At 46.1% G+C, this 21,004-nt stretch overlaps 1 protein-coding gene across 2 annotated transcripts in view; it reads right to left on the reverse strand.

Annotated features, from left to right (window-relative positions):
- Nucleotides 1-861: 861 nt before the first annotated feature.
- LOC137431795 (synaptosomal-associated protein 25) overlaps nucleotides 862-21,004 on the reverse strand; it is a 68,639-nt gene continuing 48,496 nt past the window's right edge. For both annotated transcript variants that reach the window (XM_068123516.2, XM_068123507.2), the window contains exons 7-8: nucleotides 3,662-3,806; nucleotides 862-1,837 (exon numbers count right to left, since the gene is read on the reverse strand). In XM_068123516.2, the coding sequence (XP_067979617.1) occupies nucleotides 1,775-1,837; nucleotides 3,662-3,806 (208 nt within the window). In that variant the 3' untranslated portion in view covers nucleotides 862-1,774. The remainder of the gene's footprint in view (nucleotides 1,838-3,661; nucleotides 3,807-21,004) is intronic.

Genomic DNA, 21,004 nt, shown 5'->3' on the forward strand with positions numbered 1-21,004 from the left:
ACAAACTACCTTAAGGCCAAAATGTATACCTTTTAGTTTTCCAATGCATGAAAATCACACACTTAAATTGAGCCATTGCATCACGATTTACAATGGACTTTATTTACCATGGAAGGTGGCATTGGCACGTATGATACAAATCATGGTCAATGAATTTGATGGAAGATGAAGGAAATAGCAATATCAAATATTGGAGGAATATTGGAGCAAATAATGGAGGAAGTGGCAAGCAAATACCAAATAATCTCCAGAATAAAGCTCCAAGTACTTCAAATCTCTGAACACTGACGGAGGAATAACTGGGCCACATTTTTAATTGTAAAAACAAATAAATATTTGGGGGCATCGCCCTGTGTTTCAGTCAGAATATAGCTATCACATTATTTGAAGCCCTAGCACTTCTTTTATACGAGTTCGAAAAATGTATGAGGGCAGCATGGCTGGTGTCATTGTGGAAAGAAACCTAGTTGTTTTAACATGCACCTTTACCTTCCCCTCTCGAACACCCATCCCTCTCCACTATTTAAGTCGATGCATAAAATAACACTTAATTTCGTAAAGACATGATCAACTACATTAGTATGACTGGTCTTGATTTACCGATGAAGGTGGCTGGCTTAAGATCTTAGGGTTTAGAGTTTGAGCCCCTTGTCATTCTGTTAACACCAGATGGGTTGACTCAGCCCGTCATCCTTTGGGGTCGGAAAAATGAGTACCAGCTTATTGGAAACAGGAGGAACTACATCAGTGATGCGCGGCTCCCAGCAATGGTGCAACCAACAGCTACAGGCTGCTTACAAAATAATAATTACCCACCTCTGTTACAGGCTGACACTAAAACTCAACATCACAAGTTTCAAGGATGTTCCATAGCCTTTCATTTGTGGAAAAATAACATCAGCTGATTGTCCATTGACATGTATCACAGTCATACTAAACAGGGCTGCAGAGCTTTACAAATGATGCATGAAGAACACACACCATAATATTTAATTCATATCTATTTTAAATTCACCAATTATACACATAAATGGGTAATCTTGGGTGTAAAGTGCCTAGATATACATTTTTTTAAAATGGAAGAACAAAGGCATTTCAAATACCAATGAAGTACAAGGAAAACCCAAACAGAAGCAACTGCTGAAACTGCACACACGTTTACAGAGTATTAACTCATTCTGTTACAAAAGCAGTGAAGCAGTAAAAATAAACTGCAGCCAAGATGCAACAGTGCGCCTTGACGTGGTCCGAGGAGAGACGGCGGAATAAAATTTTAACAACGAACCCAAAGCAACAAACAGTGGCATGATATTGTAATTCACAATTTCACGTTTCCATCATCAGGATATTCATGGCACTAGAAGTTCAATCCAACTGTACACACACACACACACACACACACACACACACACACACACACACACACACACACACACACACACACACACACACACACACACACACACACACACACACACACACACACACACACACACACACACGTAGAGTATCCAGGGTCATATTCATCATTTGTTCCAGAGGTTCACCAAATGTTATCTGCCTAAGACTCGTATGGGGAGGAAAGACAAATCGTTTTGGCATCATATCACCAAACAGAACACAGACAAGAAATAGCAAAATTATTCGTTCCTACACAAAAGAGGCCTTTCACCGTTTGATACGCCACCGCTTGACATGGCATATGCATGTCACACAATGGCGAGAGGGATATGGGAGAGAAAAGGATTCAGTGGGTTGGGGCGGGCGTTATATCCTATTTCAGCGCTTTCTCTGCCTGTTTGTTTGCATCGTCGATCCTCTTTTTATTCATCTCGGCCTGAAAGACAGAAAAAAAATTATTGAAATGTTTAAAGTGTAAAGTTCAAGCCAATCCAGAAAAATATATCATGTTGGAACTGTAGAACCAATGAACAAAAATTGCAAACTCCACAGATCATTGTAACAGAGAAGAAATTGCAACACACCTTCTTAGGAAAGATTAAAAAATGTTTCTTAGGAAAGAAATTCAACACCTTTATTTAAATATGTCCACGAAGTTTACTTTTTCTTCACTTATTTCATAAGAATGAATTACCTTTATACCTATTATTATAGAAATTCCTAAATCAGCCCACTCCAACTTACTTGTTTTCAGCTTTTGGGCATTCATTTTTACCTTACATCTATTATTCCCTTTTCATTTTAAGATCTAATGTTCTTCTTTCATATGCAGCACAAGGCCGCGGTGTAGCATCATTGACTGATTGCATGACTGCGCCGCTGACTGCCCCCTGTATATTAGGTCAGGAATTTGGAATTTGGCCATGGTGCCAGATACCTCTCACTTACTCTTGCGAAGGATACCATGGGATCTTTAACATTCACCAATTAATGCTGGCAAATGGAACGCCTGTTTGACATCCATCCGAGGGATGGCACACATTGACGAATAGCCATGTCTGTGAAACACCGGGATGACAGTTTATGGCTGGGTCGGGATTCAAACCAGGCTAGCTGGCTTAGAGGCGAGTGTGCGTACCTCTAGGCCATCCGGCCAGCCGTGATATCCGAATGACTGGGGCACACAACAGCATCAACCAATAACCACAGATGCATTAGGCATGCAACAATATTTTTTTGGAACCTGTGCAGTCCATAAAGAGGAAATAGCAAGTCCACCAAACAGTTTGGATTCGTTAAAAGGAAATATGGTGCATACCAATATAATCGGTCCACCACTAATTTGTATGACCATGTACCTTGGTCTACAGATTGAAGTACATGGGCTTTGTTACAATACCTTCTTTTTTTTCTTTTTATTTCCGAAGGTGTTTCTCAACAGAGATGAAGCCAATATTTAATAATAACGGTAGACAGCTCTTCCAATGCACTTTACCTCTGTCAAATGAATGAATGAATGAATGCTTGCCATTGATGTTGTGGTGATAGCATTATTCACATCCCAAAGAATGAATATAACCAGGTTTTGGAATGAGGAAGAACAAGTTATAAATTCCCACTCATCAGAACTACCAGGGACTTGAGCCAGAAGACTGTTTATCTATATTATTTACCATCTGTGATATACTATCCTCCTTTTCAAACGTGGCAAGAAAACATTATGTGACGTTTGAAAGCATTCCCAAAGCTTACAGCACAATTGATTTGCTTGTCCATGTGCTCATTGGGAATTTCAGAATGCCACATGACACAGACAGACATAAAAGCTCTCCTACGTAACTGAACCAGTTCATCTAACAAGGTTAAAGGAAAGGCCACAAAACGTTTACAAAGAAGGATTGTGAGAAAAAGATAAACTTCTTCCGAAAAACAAGTAAACTCTTGATTATGGTTCGGACATTAAGCACTATTATGGCCAAACAGAAGCTGCATGTCCAACCTCAAGCAAATTCAAAACTATGGGAAAATCCTGAATATGCCTAAAGATCAAAAGGATCCTGTACCTCTCAATGTCTGCATTCTCCCAGGAAGTAGGAATCCATTTCAATTTGAAAATCTATTCTCCAATAAATAGCACAACTCGTCATTTTCATCCATCAATCTCCCTTCCCTTTTACCCCCGTGTCTTTGAACTGCATAAAGTAAGCATTCCCATACATAAAACATGCTCAATTTCCCAATGAGTTGTGGAATTCCCAACCTCTGCATTAATACGATCAATCTGCTTGTTCTGAGTGTCAATCTCCGTGCCCATGTCCACTGCCATGTGGCGCAAGTTCCCAATGATACCACCAATCTGATTCAAGTTCTCTTCCATTTCATCTTCACGAGCATCGTCAGTGATCCTGTCGATTGTTGGAACAAGAAAGAAAGAAAAAAAGTCACAAATAAAAACATTCTGTGAAAGCTCAAAAGTTTAAATCAAGGCAAACTAAGAAGGGCACTCGCTAGAGAGCACACCTCGGCCAGCCTGAACAGCTTACGTTTTGTATCCCAATGATTGGCCGGATCTGGAATGGGACCTGAACCAAAATCGAATCGGCCTGTTCTTGTCACTTACCCAACTCATCCACCACATTGTCACAAGGTGTCCACAATGTTTTGAAATATCATGCTATACATAGTTTTTGGCCATATCACACAAATTTCAAACTATATTCCCCATGGCAAATCGATCGTGTGCATTAACATTTGCATCTGGAGATTTGTGAAGTGGTTCTGGAGATTTGTGTTTCTTTTTATTTTCAATCCAATATGGCTGCAATATGCAATATGCCATGTAACAGATGATGTCACAAATTTAATTCTTCACTCACATCAGGTCATAGATCAGATATATGAAGTTTTAGACTTTTCAGAAAAGGATTTTGATTCAACCAATGATGGCTGAAATACCACTTCACTGATGACATTGTTATCATCCTATATACCCCATGGGGAGTTAATGACATTAGCCAAGTTTCAAATCTTTTTGTTGAGCAGTTTCAGAGATGATGGCCATTTTTTTCCCCTTTAATCCAATATTGCTGTCATACCATATGACCTATGACATCAGCATTAACAATAACATATTCTTAATCTATGTTTAAAGTTAAAGTTTCTCATCGATTGGACAAGCGATTGCAGAGAGGAAAAAAATTAAAGCGAAAATATATCGACATGGACAGAAAGACAGACAGGGGTGATATAACTGTCTGGCATCTCCTTTGAGATGAGACAAAAATTGTACCATAATGCAAAAAAAAAAAAAAAAAAAATAATAACAACAATAAATAAAAATTATATACATATATATATATATATATATTGTTGCGGATATGGGATTTGGCCTCCATATCCGCTTGTAAATATTCCCCTATTTCCCCAATACTCCCCAACTATCCCCAATCCCCCATTCCCTAGTCCCATTGTCTGTAAACAACACTCTGTAGAACCGACCTTCCCCTTTTTCCCCCATTAAATGTCGTGCCCAGGTTCACCGCATCTCGCGTAGACAACTATAGGACCTCTTGCTAGTTATTCTTAGTCTATGTCAGTTAAGGACTCGTTTCCATTAATTCTGACTCTTCGTTGCACCAGAATATGATTGTATGGCACCAGTAGTGAGTTTAGGACCTCCCAATACCTCCCCACAACCTCATCTCCGCATCCTCCCATCATCTCATGGAACAACAACAACTACAACCACAGCGGGGGCGGCGCGGCCGCGGTGCGGGGAGTGGGCGTCCTCACTCCGGCTCGGTTAGCCGCCATGGCCCATGTGCTCCAGGTTACCTCCAGGTTACGGGGTTACCACGAAGGGGCTGGCTGTCAGCTCCTCGTCAAGGGCGGAGCCCGGTAACCCCCCCGCACCCAATGAGAAGCAACGGGCCGATTCCATCTGGGGCGGAGCTAACGAGCCGAGGGCGTGTCACTCCCCGCCGGATATACGCAGCGACTGACCGGACGTGACGTGAGATGTGCCCCGAGCTTGAAGAAGAACCAGTCGCGACCTCCGAGCGCTGAGAGACCTCCCTGCATCTTTCGGACCGTGTGGATCCTGTCCCTGAGCCAAGAGTGCACCTTGTGCTGTCCACCGACTACCTGCCCTTCCTTGCCATCAATCCCGGTGTGAGTCAGTCTTGTCCCGTTTATCTGTCGTCTGTCGGGGTTACTATAAGACCGTGATTAAGTGCCTATCTTTCTATGCTGTCTCTCTTGTCCTTGTAATCTAACGTTCCGAACTATTATAACCTCCTCCGGAGGTCTTGAGAACTGTACCCCTGGTGTCGTGTCATTTTAACCCAGCCGCTGTGTCCTTTCCTCAATTGATTTAGCGTAGCGCGACTCGGCCAACGTTCGAGTATAATCGGGTAAACTGTGCAGACGCGGTCATACCAAACCGCTCGGTAAACCAACATCCACAACCGCGTCTGTAACATTTGGTGTCGAGGAGTTGGATTCGGACCTGGGACTAAATTTATTAGGCCCAAATTTTGGAACACCAATTGTACCATTAGGGTAACAATTGGTGTTGGGAAGTGGAATTCGATCCGGAGCGCGTTTCACGCGCTCGAAATTATAACGGCGAAATTTGATTATGTTTTACGAAAATAAAAACCCGAATTTTGAAAGTCGCGCTATGGCAGACCAAGACGGCTGGGTTCCGATAGAGGAGAGTGAGGCAGGGTCGATCCAGTACCAAATTGAGGGACATGAGGAGAGCGAAGCAGCGAGGGTAGCAGACGCACAAAATGGCGCCTCGCACATGGCCACGGCGACCGCGCCCGCGACCGTGGTAGCGCCCCTGGTGGATTCGAACCTTTTCCTCCTGCAAATGAGGGCCTTTATGGAACAAATGGGAGACCAAATTGGAGGTTTGAAAAACAGTATAGAAGCTCAGGGTGAGCGATTGGAGGGCAAAATAGGGGTAATGGGAAACGAAATGGGGGTAATGGGGAACCGGATGGATGCTCAGGGTGAGCGATTGGAGGGCCAAATGGGGGTAATGAGGGACGAAGCGAGGGGTACCGGTGAGGGGTTAGACAATGGGATAAAAGAGGTAAAGAATGGGTTAAAGGGGGTAGAAAACAGAATGGCCGCTCAAGAGAATCAAATGAAAGGGATGCAAAAGGGGTTAGAGGGGTTAGAAAACAGTATGGAAGGCAAATTGAGGGACATGAGGGACCAAGCGGAAAGGGAAGTTAAACAAATGGAGCAGCGGATAGAGGGGGTCAGAATGGGGGTAGAAACCAAACTGGATGCTCACAGGGAGGAAATGGAGCAGATGAGGGTGGCATCTGGGCAGGAGATGCAAGTGATGGGAGAGGAGATCAGAAGAGGTGTGAGTGAGGAGGTCGGAGGAGTGCGAGAGGAGGTGAGGCACTGTAAGGAGCACATGGAGAAGGAGGTGAGAAAGGGGACTGTAAAGTTACAAGGGGGCATAGAGGACCTGACGCAGGAGGTGGAGCAGCTGACGGTGGGACAGACGGAGTTAGTGGAGCAGGTACAAAGGAACACTGCGGTAATAGGAGGGTTAAAAGCGACACAAAATGACCTAAAAAATGACTTGGTAGCGACGAAGAGGGAATGTCAGATGGTACGTGAGGGATTGACAACGAGGTGATAGAGGTAATGGAGACGAAGGACCGGCAGGTGAGGACGCACATGGAAACGGTCAAGGTAGCCTTGGAGGACGAGCTTGAGGAGACGTACCGGGGAATAAAAGAGGTGAAGCAGAAATTAGAAGAAGTGGAAGAAGGGATGAGCGAAATTAAGAAGCGACGGAGAGGGGATAAGAAAGAGATAAAAGAGGAGATAAAAGAATTGGTCCGAAGTCTGTGTTTGGATCGTGATGATGTGCTCATTAACCGGATGAGGGATTCGCAGGTGATGGAGGAGAAGCGAAGAGGAAGAGGACCCGGTGTAAGTGGTGACCAATATGGTCGTGCGTATGATGCGCCAGGTGATTTAAGAAGCTTGGGGGTCGAGATGGACCCGGGTGTTCGTGAGAGGCCGTTGGTGAAGTGTGCGACAGGTCTGGTGTGCGAAAGAGGAGGTGTGCGAGAAAGTCCGACTCTGGGGTGTGTGAGGAAAAAGTGCGTGCCAAGGAGTGAGGGTGCTGGCGAGAGTGAGTCGGTCGTAGCGCGTGTGCGAGGGAGCACATGGAAGCGTGGTGTGGTGAGTGTTACAGAGGGTGTGACGGGAGAGTGTGCGCAAGAGTGTGCACGAGAGAGGTGTGTAACGGACGGGTGCATGAGGAAAGAGTGCGCTGTCAAGAGTAAGGGTGAGTGCGCTGTCAAGAATGGAGGTGAGAGTAGTGAGAGTGACAAGGAGCGTGAGTTGGTTGTGACAGGTGAGAAAGGATGCACACCTGGAATGGTAGAGCGTGAGTGGGATTGCACGCTGGAATTGGTAGTGAGGCACGTGGTTGGGTGTGCGAATGAGAGCACACCTGTGATTGTCACAGAGGAGGTGACCGAGGAGGGGGCGCGAAGAGGTGTGTTGGTGAGGTGTGCGAGCGGCGAATGTGTGCCAAGGTGTTCGGTGGTCAGGTGTGTGACCAAGGCTGGGAGTGGAATGAGTGTACCGAGGTGTGTAAGGAAAGGTACGAGGAGCATGGAAACGGCTGGATGTGTGAGCAAGGAACGGGCTGCGGGGTGTAAGCATGCAGATGAAGCATCGACGTTAAACGGAGCAGCGATTAGAACGACTTATAGCCGATTCGGGCCCTCGGTGCGTGCCGGGCCTCGCGTGGAACGGCCGCGTCCAGGCTCCACTAGGTGGAGCGGGCAGCTGGATAGGAAGGGTCGTCATGGCGACCACGTTTTGTTGAGACATGCCGGCAGGTCGAGATCGGGACATTGGATGGCTCCACGCCGAGATGGTGCGTGGGATCTCGGCCCGGGTAAACCTCCTTCCCTGCACCGAATGCGGGACGTATCCAGCCGCTGGCACCAAACAACCCGCATTCATTGCTCGGCTTTACGAAGCCGGGCTTTGGACAGGAATTGGCGCACCGAGAGGCATTAGTAAGTAGACTGTAATGACGAGGATAGTGTTTTGGCCCCAAAATTAGAGAAAAACAAAATTTGATGATTGGCAAGGGATTGGCAGTAATGATTGGCAGATGATGGGTAGTGATTGGCAAAATTTTTGATTTGTTGAAATTTGATGTGCAAAATTGGTAGTGAGCGATAGGCCCGGTGGGTAAGGGGGGCATCCCTGCCACCCTTCCCATAGTGGGGGCAAATGCGCAATAGCTTATGGGGTGTATGGCAGTGAAAACTAGCCCGGGTGGGTTAGGTTATATTGTAGGGATCTAGCGAAGATGACATTAGGTAACGTTAAGGTTAGTTAGTGACTGATACCTGTAGTGGGGACGCAGGTAGATTAGTGTGGATGATAATGACGTGGGAGCGCAATAGTTTAAAGGGACGACTGGGAAGCGCAAGTTTCAGAGGGGAGTAGTTAGATGAGATGATGCTGTGTGAGAATTGAACAGGTGTGATTGCACAGGTGTGCAACTGGACAGGTGTGTGGAGCAGTGTGTGAGTAGTGAGTGTGTGGATCAGCGTGAATGCGCTTGGGGAGAGAAGGGTGCAGGCGGCACCAAGAATGAGAGCACAGGTGTGCAAGTACAGGTGTGTGGAGAGAGTTGGAGTAAGTGGTACGGAGTGGTGTGCATGGTGCGAAGGTGTGAATGGGGGAAGAGTGGACCCCCATCACGGATACCCGGGGCGGGTAGTGTAAGTGTTAGGTAGAGGGTACAGGTAAATTGTGGTTGGATATTGGCATCTGTGGTGCGGGTGACAGAATGGTATTGTGGACGGGTGCATTAGTGTTGTGGAAATGGCTGGGCGTGTAGCCTGTTAGTGCGTGTAGTTGGTTGGGCACTCCACCACTGTGAGGATGTCGGCCAGGTGAGGCCGCAGGTGGGCTCTGGGAGCCGTTAGTGTCAGTGGGTGCCTGAGGATCCCGGGTGTGGATCGGGCAGCCCAGTGCCAGAGAGGGCACCGAGTGGGGAGAGCGCCAGAGGACCTTCCCCAGGTAGTTAGGTTAGGGTAAGGAGCAGGTAAGCTCGGAGGCAACTGCAGTGGTGGAGGTGTGCAGGTGGGTAGACCCGCTGGGAGAGGTACACGCCACAGCCCGGAAATTGTGCGAAGGCACCGGGAGATGAATCGGGGGAGTGAGACCCCAAATTGAAAAGCACCACAGTTTGGTCAATGGGAATTGGTTTTTAGAACCCATAGTGTAAGAGGGCCAATGGTTTGGCAGGAGAAAGTCCCCGGGTAATGTAAAGTTGTTAAAGTCATTTAGGAAATAGTTAGGATTGATGAACCTGTCGCACCATACGCAGCCACTTACCTGTGGTGATGATGACTCCACACCTGTGTTTTCTTTGTTTGTGTTGCAGGAAGGAGAATTGCTGTGTGGATTTGTGAGACGCATCACGACGTGGATGAGACATTGGGGTGATTCCATCTCTCCCTCCCTAGGAGGGACTGATGATGAATTGGAAATGGCAAATTATGATGTTGAGTTGAAAATGGCAAATTTGATTGGTTAGGAGGGAGAGAAGACGAATTTGGTATATGGGAGGAACGGGGAAGACAGTAGGGACGTTTGTTGATTTGTAAAGTAGATGTTTATGGGTAGTGTTGTGTTTTGTGGATACAGTAAGGGGTAAGGGAGGGGCCATGTAGGTTACCTGGTGGGGGGGGGGCGTACGGTAGGAACGTACCTGTCTCACCTGGTTCCCATGTGCCCCCAGTGTGCATTACCTTACATTGCATGCACTTTTGCGCCCTTACCACCTTACTCACTTGTCTTTTCTTTTGTCTCCCACCTCCGAGGATCTGGCTTTGGGGCAGAGAGAGAGGAGAGAGAGGTGCTGGCTCCGCAGTTGTGGGCCTGCACTTTCGCTGCTTGCTGCCTGGATCGATACACCATATGGACCGCAATTTTGGTGGCCACCCACAATGGACCGCAGTTCTTTTGCGGCCAAGCACCACCCGTGGATGGACCTATGGGTCAACGTGGCACCTATGCCATACAGGTGAACCACTTATAGTTGGCCCCCTGACGGCCACAATAAAGAAATGGACGCGGTTGGCGCCTTTCTTTATTTTTGAAAGAAGTAAGAAGGCCAAGTGTACCACACGAAGGCAAGACCCGCGGCAGAACATCGGCCGGCTGCGACACCACACCATGATTATTAAACATTTTATTGGTGCACCGGATGGTGCTGACTGTGTGATGGGGTGGTGCTTTTGGTGCTTGGAAGGGGTGCTCTGCACATTATTAAAGGCCGTAAGGCCACAGAGCACTCGTGGGTTGGTGTATCGATGCTGGCATGCGTGCTCTCTCTATGCATAACATCTGCATGTGTTCCTCCAAAAACAGGTCCTGGATCGTAGTGTAAATAGCAGCGTAGTCTTGTAAATAATGCTCCCTACCGGCTGTATGTTTAGTTTGCGAATTCTTTCCGCGATTCGGTTATCCTGTGGGTGTGTTTCTGTGAGGAGAAGGGTGCAACGTCGCAGGGGGACATATTTACTCATTTGTGAATATCTGTAAAACTGTCGCACTCAGGGTAGAGTTAATAGTAGAGGGAACTACATCTGAGTGCCACACTAAAATAGGTAAAAATTTATCGGGTCGGAACGCCCCGAGGGTAGAGAAGGGTGCAATGTTGCGGATATGGGATTTGGCCTCCATATCCGCTTGTAAATATTCCCCTATTTCCCCAATACTCCCCAACTATCCCCAATCCCCCATTCCCTAGTCCCATTGTCTGTAAACAACACTCTGTAGAACCGACCTTCCCCTTTTTCCCCCATTAAATGTCGTGCCCAGGTTCACCGCATCTCGCGTAGACAACTATAGGACCTCTTGCTAGTTATTCTTAGTCTATGTCAGTTAAGGACTCGTTTCCATTAATTCTGACTCTTCGTTGCACCAGAATGTGATTGTATGGCACCAGTAGTGAGTTTAGGACCTCCCAATACCTCCCCACAACCTCATCTCCGCATCCTCCCATCATCTCATGGAACAACAACAACTACAACCACAGCGGGGGCGGCGCGGCCGCGGTGCGGGGAGTGGGCGTCCTCACTCCGGCTCGGTTAGCCGCCATGGCCCATGTGCTCCAGGTTACCTCCAGGTTACGGGGTTACCACGAAGGGGCTGGCTGTCAGCTCCTCGTCAAGGGCGGAGCCCGGTAACCCCCCCGCACCCAATGAGAAGCAACGGGCCGATTCCATCTGGGGCGGAGCTAACGAGCCGAGGGCGTGTCACTCCCCGCCGGATATACGCAGCGACTGACCGGACGTGACGTGAGATGCGCCCCGAGCTTGAAGAAGAACCAGTCGCGACCTCCGAGCGCTGAGAGACCTCCCTGCATCTTTCGGACCGTGTGGATCCTGTCCCTGAGCCAAGAGTGCACCTTGTGCTGTCCACCGACTACCTGCCCTTCCTTGCCATCAATCCCGGTGTGAGTCAGTCTTGTCCCGTTTATCTGTCGTCTGTCGGGTTTACTATAAGACCGTGATTAAGTGCCTATCTTTCTATGCTGTCTCTCTTGTCCTTGTAATCTAACGTTCCGAACTATTATAACCTCCTCCGGAGGTCTTGAGAACTGTACCCCTGGTGTCGTGTCATTTTAACCCAGCCGCTGTGTCCTTTCCTCAATTGATTTAGCGTAGCGCGACTCGGCCAACGTTCGAGTATAATCGGGTAAACTGTGCAGACGCGGTCATACCAAACCGCTCGGTAAACCAACATCCACAACCGCGTCTGTAACAATATATATAATATATATATATATATATATATATATATATATATATATATATATATATATATATATATATATATATTGTTACATGCTCCTCCCCAAACCCCGGTCACGGTGTACCTCCTAGCCCCGAAAGGAGTCACGGCAGAAAGATGTGCTATTATGTGTGCCAATGACCAATGGTAGAACCACACCAAACAATTGATACAAAAACCAAGTATTGTATTAAAATCACACAATAATAACAATTAACGCAAGTACAAGAAAACTCTCATTTGCACAGCAAACACCATACATATTCCTATGATGGTACCACCAATACATTCCTGAATCAATAACTCACAGTACTCCAACGTGAGTGAACACACAAAACGTGAGTGAACTGTAACATTCCCCAAAGTCACTGTGTCACGACACCAGGCCAAAGTCGATCCCCGCTCCGGTGATCACAAGAAAAAGGTCGTACTGAGACTTGAACCCAGGACAGCTGACAGTCGACGCTGCAGAAGAGCCGCTTGGTGAGAGGTCGGGCCGACGTCAGTCCGGTAATAGCTCACCCAAAAGGCGACTGGGAATTCACACCTTCCGTTCACAAGACAATGAAGCTGACAAGAACGATCAGCGGTTCCCAAGTGGAGATCGCTCCGGGGAAAACCCACGACACACATGGGGACCAGGCGAATGGCTGGTGCGAGGTGAAATGGTGGACTGGCCGGTAATGGAGGGGTACCTGCGCTCCAGCGATGATTCACTTTCGGAACCAACTTTCACCAATTTCAATGGTCCTCGAACTGCGTGTCCAAACACAAGTTCAAAAGGACTGAATCCCAATGACTCCTGAACAGATTTCCTCGTAGCAAACAGCAATAAGGGTATTCCCTCATCCCAATTCTTGTCACATTCAAAACAGTACGTTCTGAACATATTCTTCAATGTCTGGTGAAACCTTTCCAATGCCCCTTGGCTCTCGGGATGGTAAGTACTTGACCTTATTTGCTCCACTCCCAACGGGTGTACCACTTGCTGAAAAAGCGTTGACATGAAATTGGAACCCTGATCAGCCTGGATGACCTCAGGTAGGCCAACCAGAGTGAAAAATTTAATCAAGGCCTTTGCAATAACTGCCGCAGTAATTTTCCTAAGAGGCACCGCTTCTGGGAACCTAGTGGAAGCGCACATGATGGTCAGCAGATACTGATGTCCAGCCTTAGTTTTAGGTAAAGGGCCTACACAGTCAATAATGACTCGGCTGAATGGCTCTTCAAAAGCTGGAATTGGTTTTAAAGGTGCAGAAGGTACTTTCTGATTAGGTTTTCCCACCAACTGGCAAGAATGGCAAGATTTACAGAACTCCGCCACGTCACGTCGCAATCTTGGCCAGAAAAAATGTACCAAAATTCTGTCACATATCTTGTTCACTCCAAGGTGCCCGGCCAAAGGTGTCTCATGTGCCAAACTCAATATCTCCTTCCGGTATGGCTGTGGAACCACAATTTGGTAATGAACTTTCCATTCGTCATTTGCTGGCACCTCCGGTGGTCTCCATTTTCTCATAAGTATTTCCCCTTTCATGAAGTCACCAACAGGTACCTTCATCGCCTCTTCCTCTGTAATGGCTTTACCAATCAAACTCCGTAGCTCCGAATCTCTGTTTTTCTTCAGCAAGTCTTTCGGACCAGCACCGTTTGTTCAGCCTCGTTCCCAGATGTTTGACGGACATTCCATTTTCTCTTTTGGTCCAGATGCCACCTTTTCCTTAGGTTCGTTGATGTCACTCCCCTTCCTATTATCTCTTCCCGACTTTTCCTCCAATATCTCTATGGAACCCAAATCCACATCACCTTCCTTCTCCTTCTCTTCAGAGCACTTCCTACCCATAGCCCAAGTCACTGCACAGGATGGAAAGATACCCGGGATCTCCTGCTCTAACTGTGCTGTGTTATTTTCCATACTGGGCTTTTCAACCAACATCGGATTACCAGAAACTCGACCATCGGCCAAATCATTCCCGATAATAAAAGAAATTCCCTCTACAGGAAGAGTGGCTTGTAACCCCACAGTGACCGGTCCTGACACCAACTCAGACTTTAAATGGATTACATGAAGAGGAGCTTTGACATAGACACCAACCCCCTGTAAGAGAACACTAACCCCAGTTGCCGTCTTCTCCGACAATGGCAAAATGCCCTCAATCATCAAAGATTGATGTGCTCCTGTGTCCCTCAATACCCTAACAGGTCTCTGGTTAGTCAAGTCCCCATCCAGTGACACAACAACAACACAACAACAACATGCATTTTAAAGGCAATTTTCCCTGCTAGAGCGGGGGTTAGCCTTGCGGTCCCCATGACAATCTTCCCCATTTTGCCCTATTTTCTGCATCTCTCCTTGTAAGATGAGAGTCACTATCCCCTTGCCCGCATTTCTTCTTCCACCATCTTTAGCCAAGTCTTTCTCGGTCTTCCCCGTCCTCTACTTCCTTCAACATTCATTTCCATCACTCTTCTCAACCAGTCACTTTCATCCTTCCTCAACACATGACCAAGCCATCCCAACCTGTTCCTCTTCATAGCATCAATCACAGGCTCGATTCCCATCATCTTTCGCAATTCATCATTTGTCTTCCTCTCTCTCAACGATACTCCGCACATCCATCGAACCATGAAGGGTGACATCCATCCATTGACACAAACCCCTCGGAAATGAAAGGTTTGTATCCCTCTTGGACAAGGTCGTTATTTGATGCAGTAAGTTTGGCACGGGAACCTTCACAAGTCACTATCCTCCAAGAATGATTTCTCGCATTGGCCAACGCATTCGGAATTGCACTAGCCTGACTCCGATCCTGATTTTTCCTTTTCAAGGCGTAACATTGGGACATCAAATGCCCAGGTTTCTTGCAAAAAGCGCAAGTAGGCCCGGAGGAAAAACCCGTGGTCTGCCTCGGGCCCCCCGGAAGATAGGTATGCCTTGGAACTGCAGTCTTCTGATCCCGATAGGTTGTGGTATCAGATTTTTCCCCGTAGTCCTCTCTAGGCCGCCTCCATGAAAATCTGTTTTCCGAACCTGATTTAATGCAACTCCCCTGGCTAACTCTAGACGGGAAGTTAGGTTTGTGGAACCCCATCCTGTGTGTCAAGGCATAGTCATCTGCCACTGTTGCTGCCTCATACAACTCCGGTACCTTTTTTTCATCCAGATGCACTTTAATGTCCACGTGGACACACTGTTTAAATTCCCCCACCAATATCAATTGTCGTAAACGGTTGAAGTCTTTCCCAATCTCCTTCGAGTCACACCACCGATCAAACATAGTTTCCTTCATTCTGGCAAACTCCACATCGGTCTCTCTCCCTCTTCCTGGCATTCCTAAATTTTTGTCGGAAAGCTTCAGGGACCAATTCATAGGCTTTGAGAATGGCTTTCTTCACTATCTCATAATCTGCACATTGGTAAATCGGTAAAGCTGAATAGATATCTTGAGCTTTACCCACCAGAACACTTTGTACTAACATAGTCCAGGACCCCACAGGCCATTTTAACATTTGAGCCACCTTCTCAAAGTGTAAAAAGAACTTGGCTACCTCCTTTTCATTAAAGGGTGAAACCAGCCTCACATGCTTACCAACATCCCAAGAGTTCTGACTGGTTGTCGAACTAGCCGGCATTGATACTACCTCTCTCCGTTCCCCCAGCAATTCAAGCTCCTTGAGTTTAAGTTCCCTCTGATACGCCATGTCCCGTTCCTTTAACTCCCTTTTGGCTCTCCTTTCCTCTGCTCTGCTCTTTCCGCTGCTCTTCTCTCCTCGAGTCCTCGTTCCTGTTCTGCTCTTTCCTTTTCTGCTTTCCATTCCAACTCTTTTAACCTTTCCTGTCTCTGCAGTTGCATCTCCATTTTCCGGAGCTCCATATTTCCTTTTTCCTCTGGAAACCAATCCAAGGCTACCTCTTCCCATGTTCCTTGTGACTGTCCCACAAGAGATTCTACCACCAATGTCTGAATCTCTGCTTTCTTCATACTAACTCGAACCTCCAAGTTATAATATTTGGCCAATATCATAAGTTCCGATCTTTTTAACGCCTGGAACTGTGCCTCGTTAGGGGACGTCACAAACTTTTCTACTTCAAACACCATTGTGACAATTAGATAGCACCTGTTAACCTTCACACAAAAGATTCCAAATTTTCAGAAATGCAAATTTGGGAATGTTAGAAAATTCCAAATTTGGGAATTTTGGGGAATGTTAGGGAATTCTATCCCGGACGAGCCCACAATTTCTGTTATGTGCTCCTCCCCAAACCCCGGTCACAGTGTACCTCCGAGCCCCTAAAGGAGTCACGGCAGAAAGATGTGCTATTATGTGTGCCAATGACCAATGGTAGAACCACACCAATCAATTGATACAAAAAGGTATTGTATTAAAATCACACAATAATAACAATTAACGCAAGTAAAAGAAAACTCTCCCTTGCACAGCAAACACCATACAATTCATATGATGATACCACCAATATTTTCCTGAATCAATAACTCACAGTGAGCGAACTGTAACATTCCCCAAAGTCACTGTGTCACGACACCAGGCCAAAGTTGATCCCCGCTCCGGTGATCAAAAGAAGAAGGTTGTACTGAGACCTGAACCCAGGATGGCTGACAGACGATGCTGCAGAAGAGCCGCTTGGTGAGAGGTCGGGCCGACATCGGTCCGGTAATAGTTCACCTAAAAGGCGACTGGGAATTCAAACCTTCTGTTCCTGGTGAATACCCTGGTGTTGGGTTAGCGGCTAGGGTGTAGGCTTGGGATCTTAGGATCATGGGTTCGAATCCCGTTCGATCGCTGAATTAACGCCAGGGGGGTTGACTCAGCCTGTCATCCTTCCGAGGTCGGCTAATTGAGTACCAGTTCACTGGTAATTCCCTGTTTGTCGTTAAAGGCGGCAAAAAGGGTTGGCGTCAGGAAGGGCATCCGGCCGTAAAACATTGCTTCAAAAAGGGGACCAAAAAAACAACAACAACCACGGTCCCCGAAAAAGGCCAACCCCTGCTTTGTGTGGAAAAATGGCCTCTAAACGGTGGTTTGTTCACCAGACAATGAAGCTGACATGAACGATCAGCTGTTCCCAAGCGCAGATCGCTCTGGGGAAAATCCACGGCACATACGGGGACCAGGCAAATGGCTGGTGCGAGGTGAAATGGCGGACTGGCCGGTATTGGAGGCGTACCTGCTCTCCAGCGATGATTCACTTTCGGAACCAAAACCCGTTACGCAGATTTATTTGCCACAGCAATAACGACACTGTCACGGGAATCCCTTTCACGGGGAAACCAATATTCGCTCGCAACCAATGTCCACAAGGTCTGCTCGACACCACAAAGCAGATAGGCCTTTCTTCCTCTATCCACTCGCCCACCTCTTCTTCTTCTTCTTCTTCCGGTTTCTCCCTCACCCATTTCGTTTTTCTTCTGAGACACTATTTTTTACCTTTGAAGACAGTTATCTCCATTTCACACTGCAACTTTAACAATAATAGTACATGAAACTAGAAATGCTTCAAGTGGATGAAAACCACAAAGACGGAAGTGACGAATCCGTAACAATATATATGTACACACACACACACACACACACACACACACACACACACACACACACACACACACACACACACACACACACACACACACACACACACACACACACACACACACACACACGATCGTCATTTCAACAATATTGATAGATAAAGGTGATATAAGATAACAAATATCATGAAACATTTACATTTTGTAGCCCATTGTATAATTTAAATAAACATAAATGCAAATTTCGCAAGTGGAAAAAGTAAGTACACCTTTGGCTCTAATAGGTGGTATTGCCCCCTTTGGCAGAAACAACCTCAAGTAGGCGTTTCTTCTGTCTACCAGTCTTTGACATCGACTGGGAGAAATTTTTGCCCACTCCTCCATGCAGAATTCTTTCAGCTGTGCGATGCTTGAAGGGTTTCTTGCATGCACAGCTTGTTTCAAATCCCCCCACAACATCTCGATGGGATTTAGGTCTGGGCTTTGACTTGGCCATTCCAGAAACCTCCATTTCTTTATTTTCAGCCATTCCTTGGTGGATTTAGTGGTATGTTTAGGGTCATTGTCATGTTGCAAAGTCCACCTTCGGTTGAGCTTCAGCATTTTCTGACAGATGGCCTCACATTATCCTCAAGCACCCTCTGGTACAATGAAGAATTCATAGTGGATTCTATGATGGTGAGCTGCCCAGGCCCTGATGCAGCAAAGCTGCCCCAAACCATAATATTTGCACCACCATGCTTTGCAGTTGGTGTCAGGTTCTTGTGGTCAGAATGCTGTCTTTGGTTTTCGCCAAACATGTCTTCTGGTACTGTGGCCAAATAGCTCTACTTTTGACTCATCTGTCCAGAGCACATTGTTCCAGAAGTGCTGGTCTTTGCCTGGCATTGGCAAACATTGGCAAACTTTATTCTTGCCCTGATGTTCTTTCTGGACAGCAAAGGTTTCCTCCTGGCACGCCTCCCATGGAGATCAAATTTGTGCAGCCTCTTTCTAATGGTAGACTCGTGCACTTTGACATCAACAGTGGCAAGAGGTACCTGTAGGTCCCGTAATGGCATTCTGGGGTACTTAGAGACTTCTTTCAGCATCTTGCGGTCTGCTCTCGGGCTGAACTTGCTGGGGCGGCCTGGCCTGAACAAGTTGGCAGTTGTTTGGAATCTTCTCCACTTGTAGATGATCTTCCGGACAGTCGAATGATTGATTTCAAATTGTTTGGAGATCTTTTTAAATCCCTTCCCAGACTCGTAGGCATCCATAACCTTCTTTCTGAAGGCCTCAGAGAGATCTTTTGATCTCGGCATGGTGACGCCGCACACTTCAACAACAAAGAGCAAACCAAACTAAATGTCTGAGGTTTAAATAAGACAGGTTCCTCCAAGATCCTCTCTAACGATGTTTTAATCATTTGCACCTGAGCTGGTGCACCTGATTCTAATTTTAGGTATTTGAAGTCGTGATAAATGTAGGGGTGTACTTACCTTTTTCACATGCGAAATTTGCATTTATGTTTATTTAAATTATACAATGGACTACAAAATGTAAATGTTTCATGATATTTGTTATGTTATATCACCTTTATCTATCAATATTGTTGAAATGAAGATCAAATAGCTGTATGTTGAAATATGTTGAAAAAGTCAAAACTTTACATGGAGTGTACTTACTTTTTCACGTGACTGTATATCTATATATATATAAAAGAAAGTTTTTGTTTGTTTGTTTGTTACTTGCAAAATCGAAGATTTTTCAAGTATATTGGTCGGTTCCGTTTGTGGTTCTGTCTGTTTGTCTGTTTGTCTGTCACCGGCCTACAGGTCACAATTCTAAACCTATCGTCACGAATCTTCATCAAGTTGTACAAGTCGTCCCAATTGAGAAGCCTATTGATTCCGAGGTCAAAGGTCAAAGGTCATCTGGAGGTCAAATTTCTAAAATCGCCATTTTAAATCCGATTGGCTTGAAAACTGAACAGCATTTGCACATTGAGTCACTAAATAGGGAAACCAACTATTTGAGGTTAAAAGTTAAAAGGTCAACTCAAGGTCAACCTTCCAAAATCATCATTTTCATCTAAAAAATCGTCAATTTTCTTCCTGTTGACCTGAGCATTGATCAAGATTGTCAATTTTAATCTTGATGAAATGGACAATTTGCTGTATCAATGGAATTTTTTTTTCTTGGGGAGGGGGGTGGGGGGCGTATTTTGCAAGTATCGTGCTCCGCATGACGTCTTTACTTGCTGGAAAAGATTCCGGCAAGTATGTTGATCTGTTCGTTTGTCTGTTTGTCTGTCTGCAGCACTACGTCTACACCGTTGCACGTAGAATCGCCAAACATTGCACACGTATTTGTCTTGCCCTGGAAGAGACTGTGCCCATTTGATGACGTCATCAGTCACGTGGTTCGGCCGCCATATTGGAAAAACCGAAAAACCTTGCACCTCCATTTCTCCGAAAGTGCTGAATAGAAAAAATTAAGACATGGCTCATTGTAAAGAACTCTCCATGGGGAATAAAATATGTTAATGATGACATTATAGGTCACGTGGTTCGGCCGCCATCTTGGAAAAACCGAAAAACTTAGCACCTCCATTTCTCCGAAAGTGCTGAATAGAAAAAATTAAGACATGGCTCATTGTAAAGAACTCTCCATGGGGAATAAAATATGTTAATGATGACGTCATCGGTCACGGGGTTCGCCCGCAATATTTGTCCTAAATGACCGATAAAAAAGTAAATTCCGGCAAGTCCTCAGTCTCTGACAGATTTTTCATCTTGTTTGTTTCTTTGGCTGCACGCGCCAATCTCCTGAACGGTGAAAGATAGGAGGAAACCTCTAAAACAAAAAATGACGGGACGGGCCCCGGGAAGGTTAGAGGCTAGGTGGTGAGCCCGGTCGAGGCCGCCTCGGCCGGGCTGGGCCCATTTCACAATTAAAAGCTGAGCTGAATTATCGTAGTCAATCTTCTACGGCCGCGAGTAAAAGCCGAATTATAGTAGTAAATTCATTCAAAAAGAACTAAAAATGTTGGGACGGGCCCCGGGAAGGTTATAAGCTGGCGAGGCCGGTCGAGGCCGCTTCGGCCGGGCTGGGCCCATTTCACAATTAAAAGCTGAGCTGAATTATAGTAGTCAATCTTCTACGACTGAGTAAAAGCTGAATTATAGTAGTAAATTCAT

Source organism: Myxine glutinosa, chromosome 1 (assembly GCF_964187855.1).
Source record: "Myxine glutinosa chromosome 1, kmMyxGlut1.1, whole genome shotgun sequence".
In the NCBI taxonomy this organism is placed as follows: Eukaryota; Metazoa; Chordata; class Myxini; order Myxiniformes; family Myxinidae; genus Myxine; species Myxine glutinosa.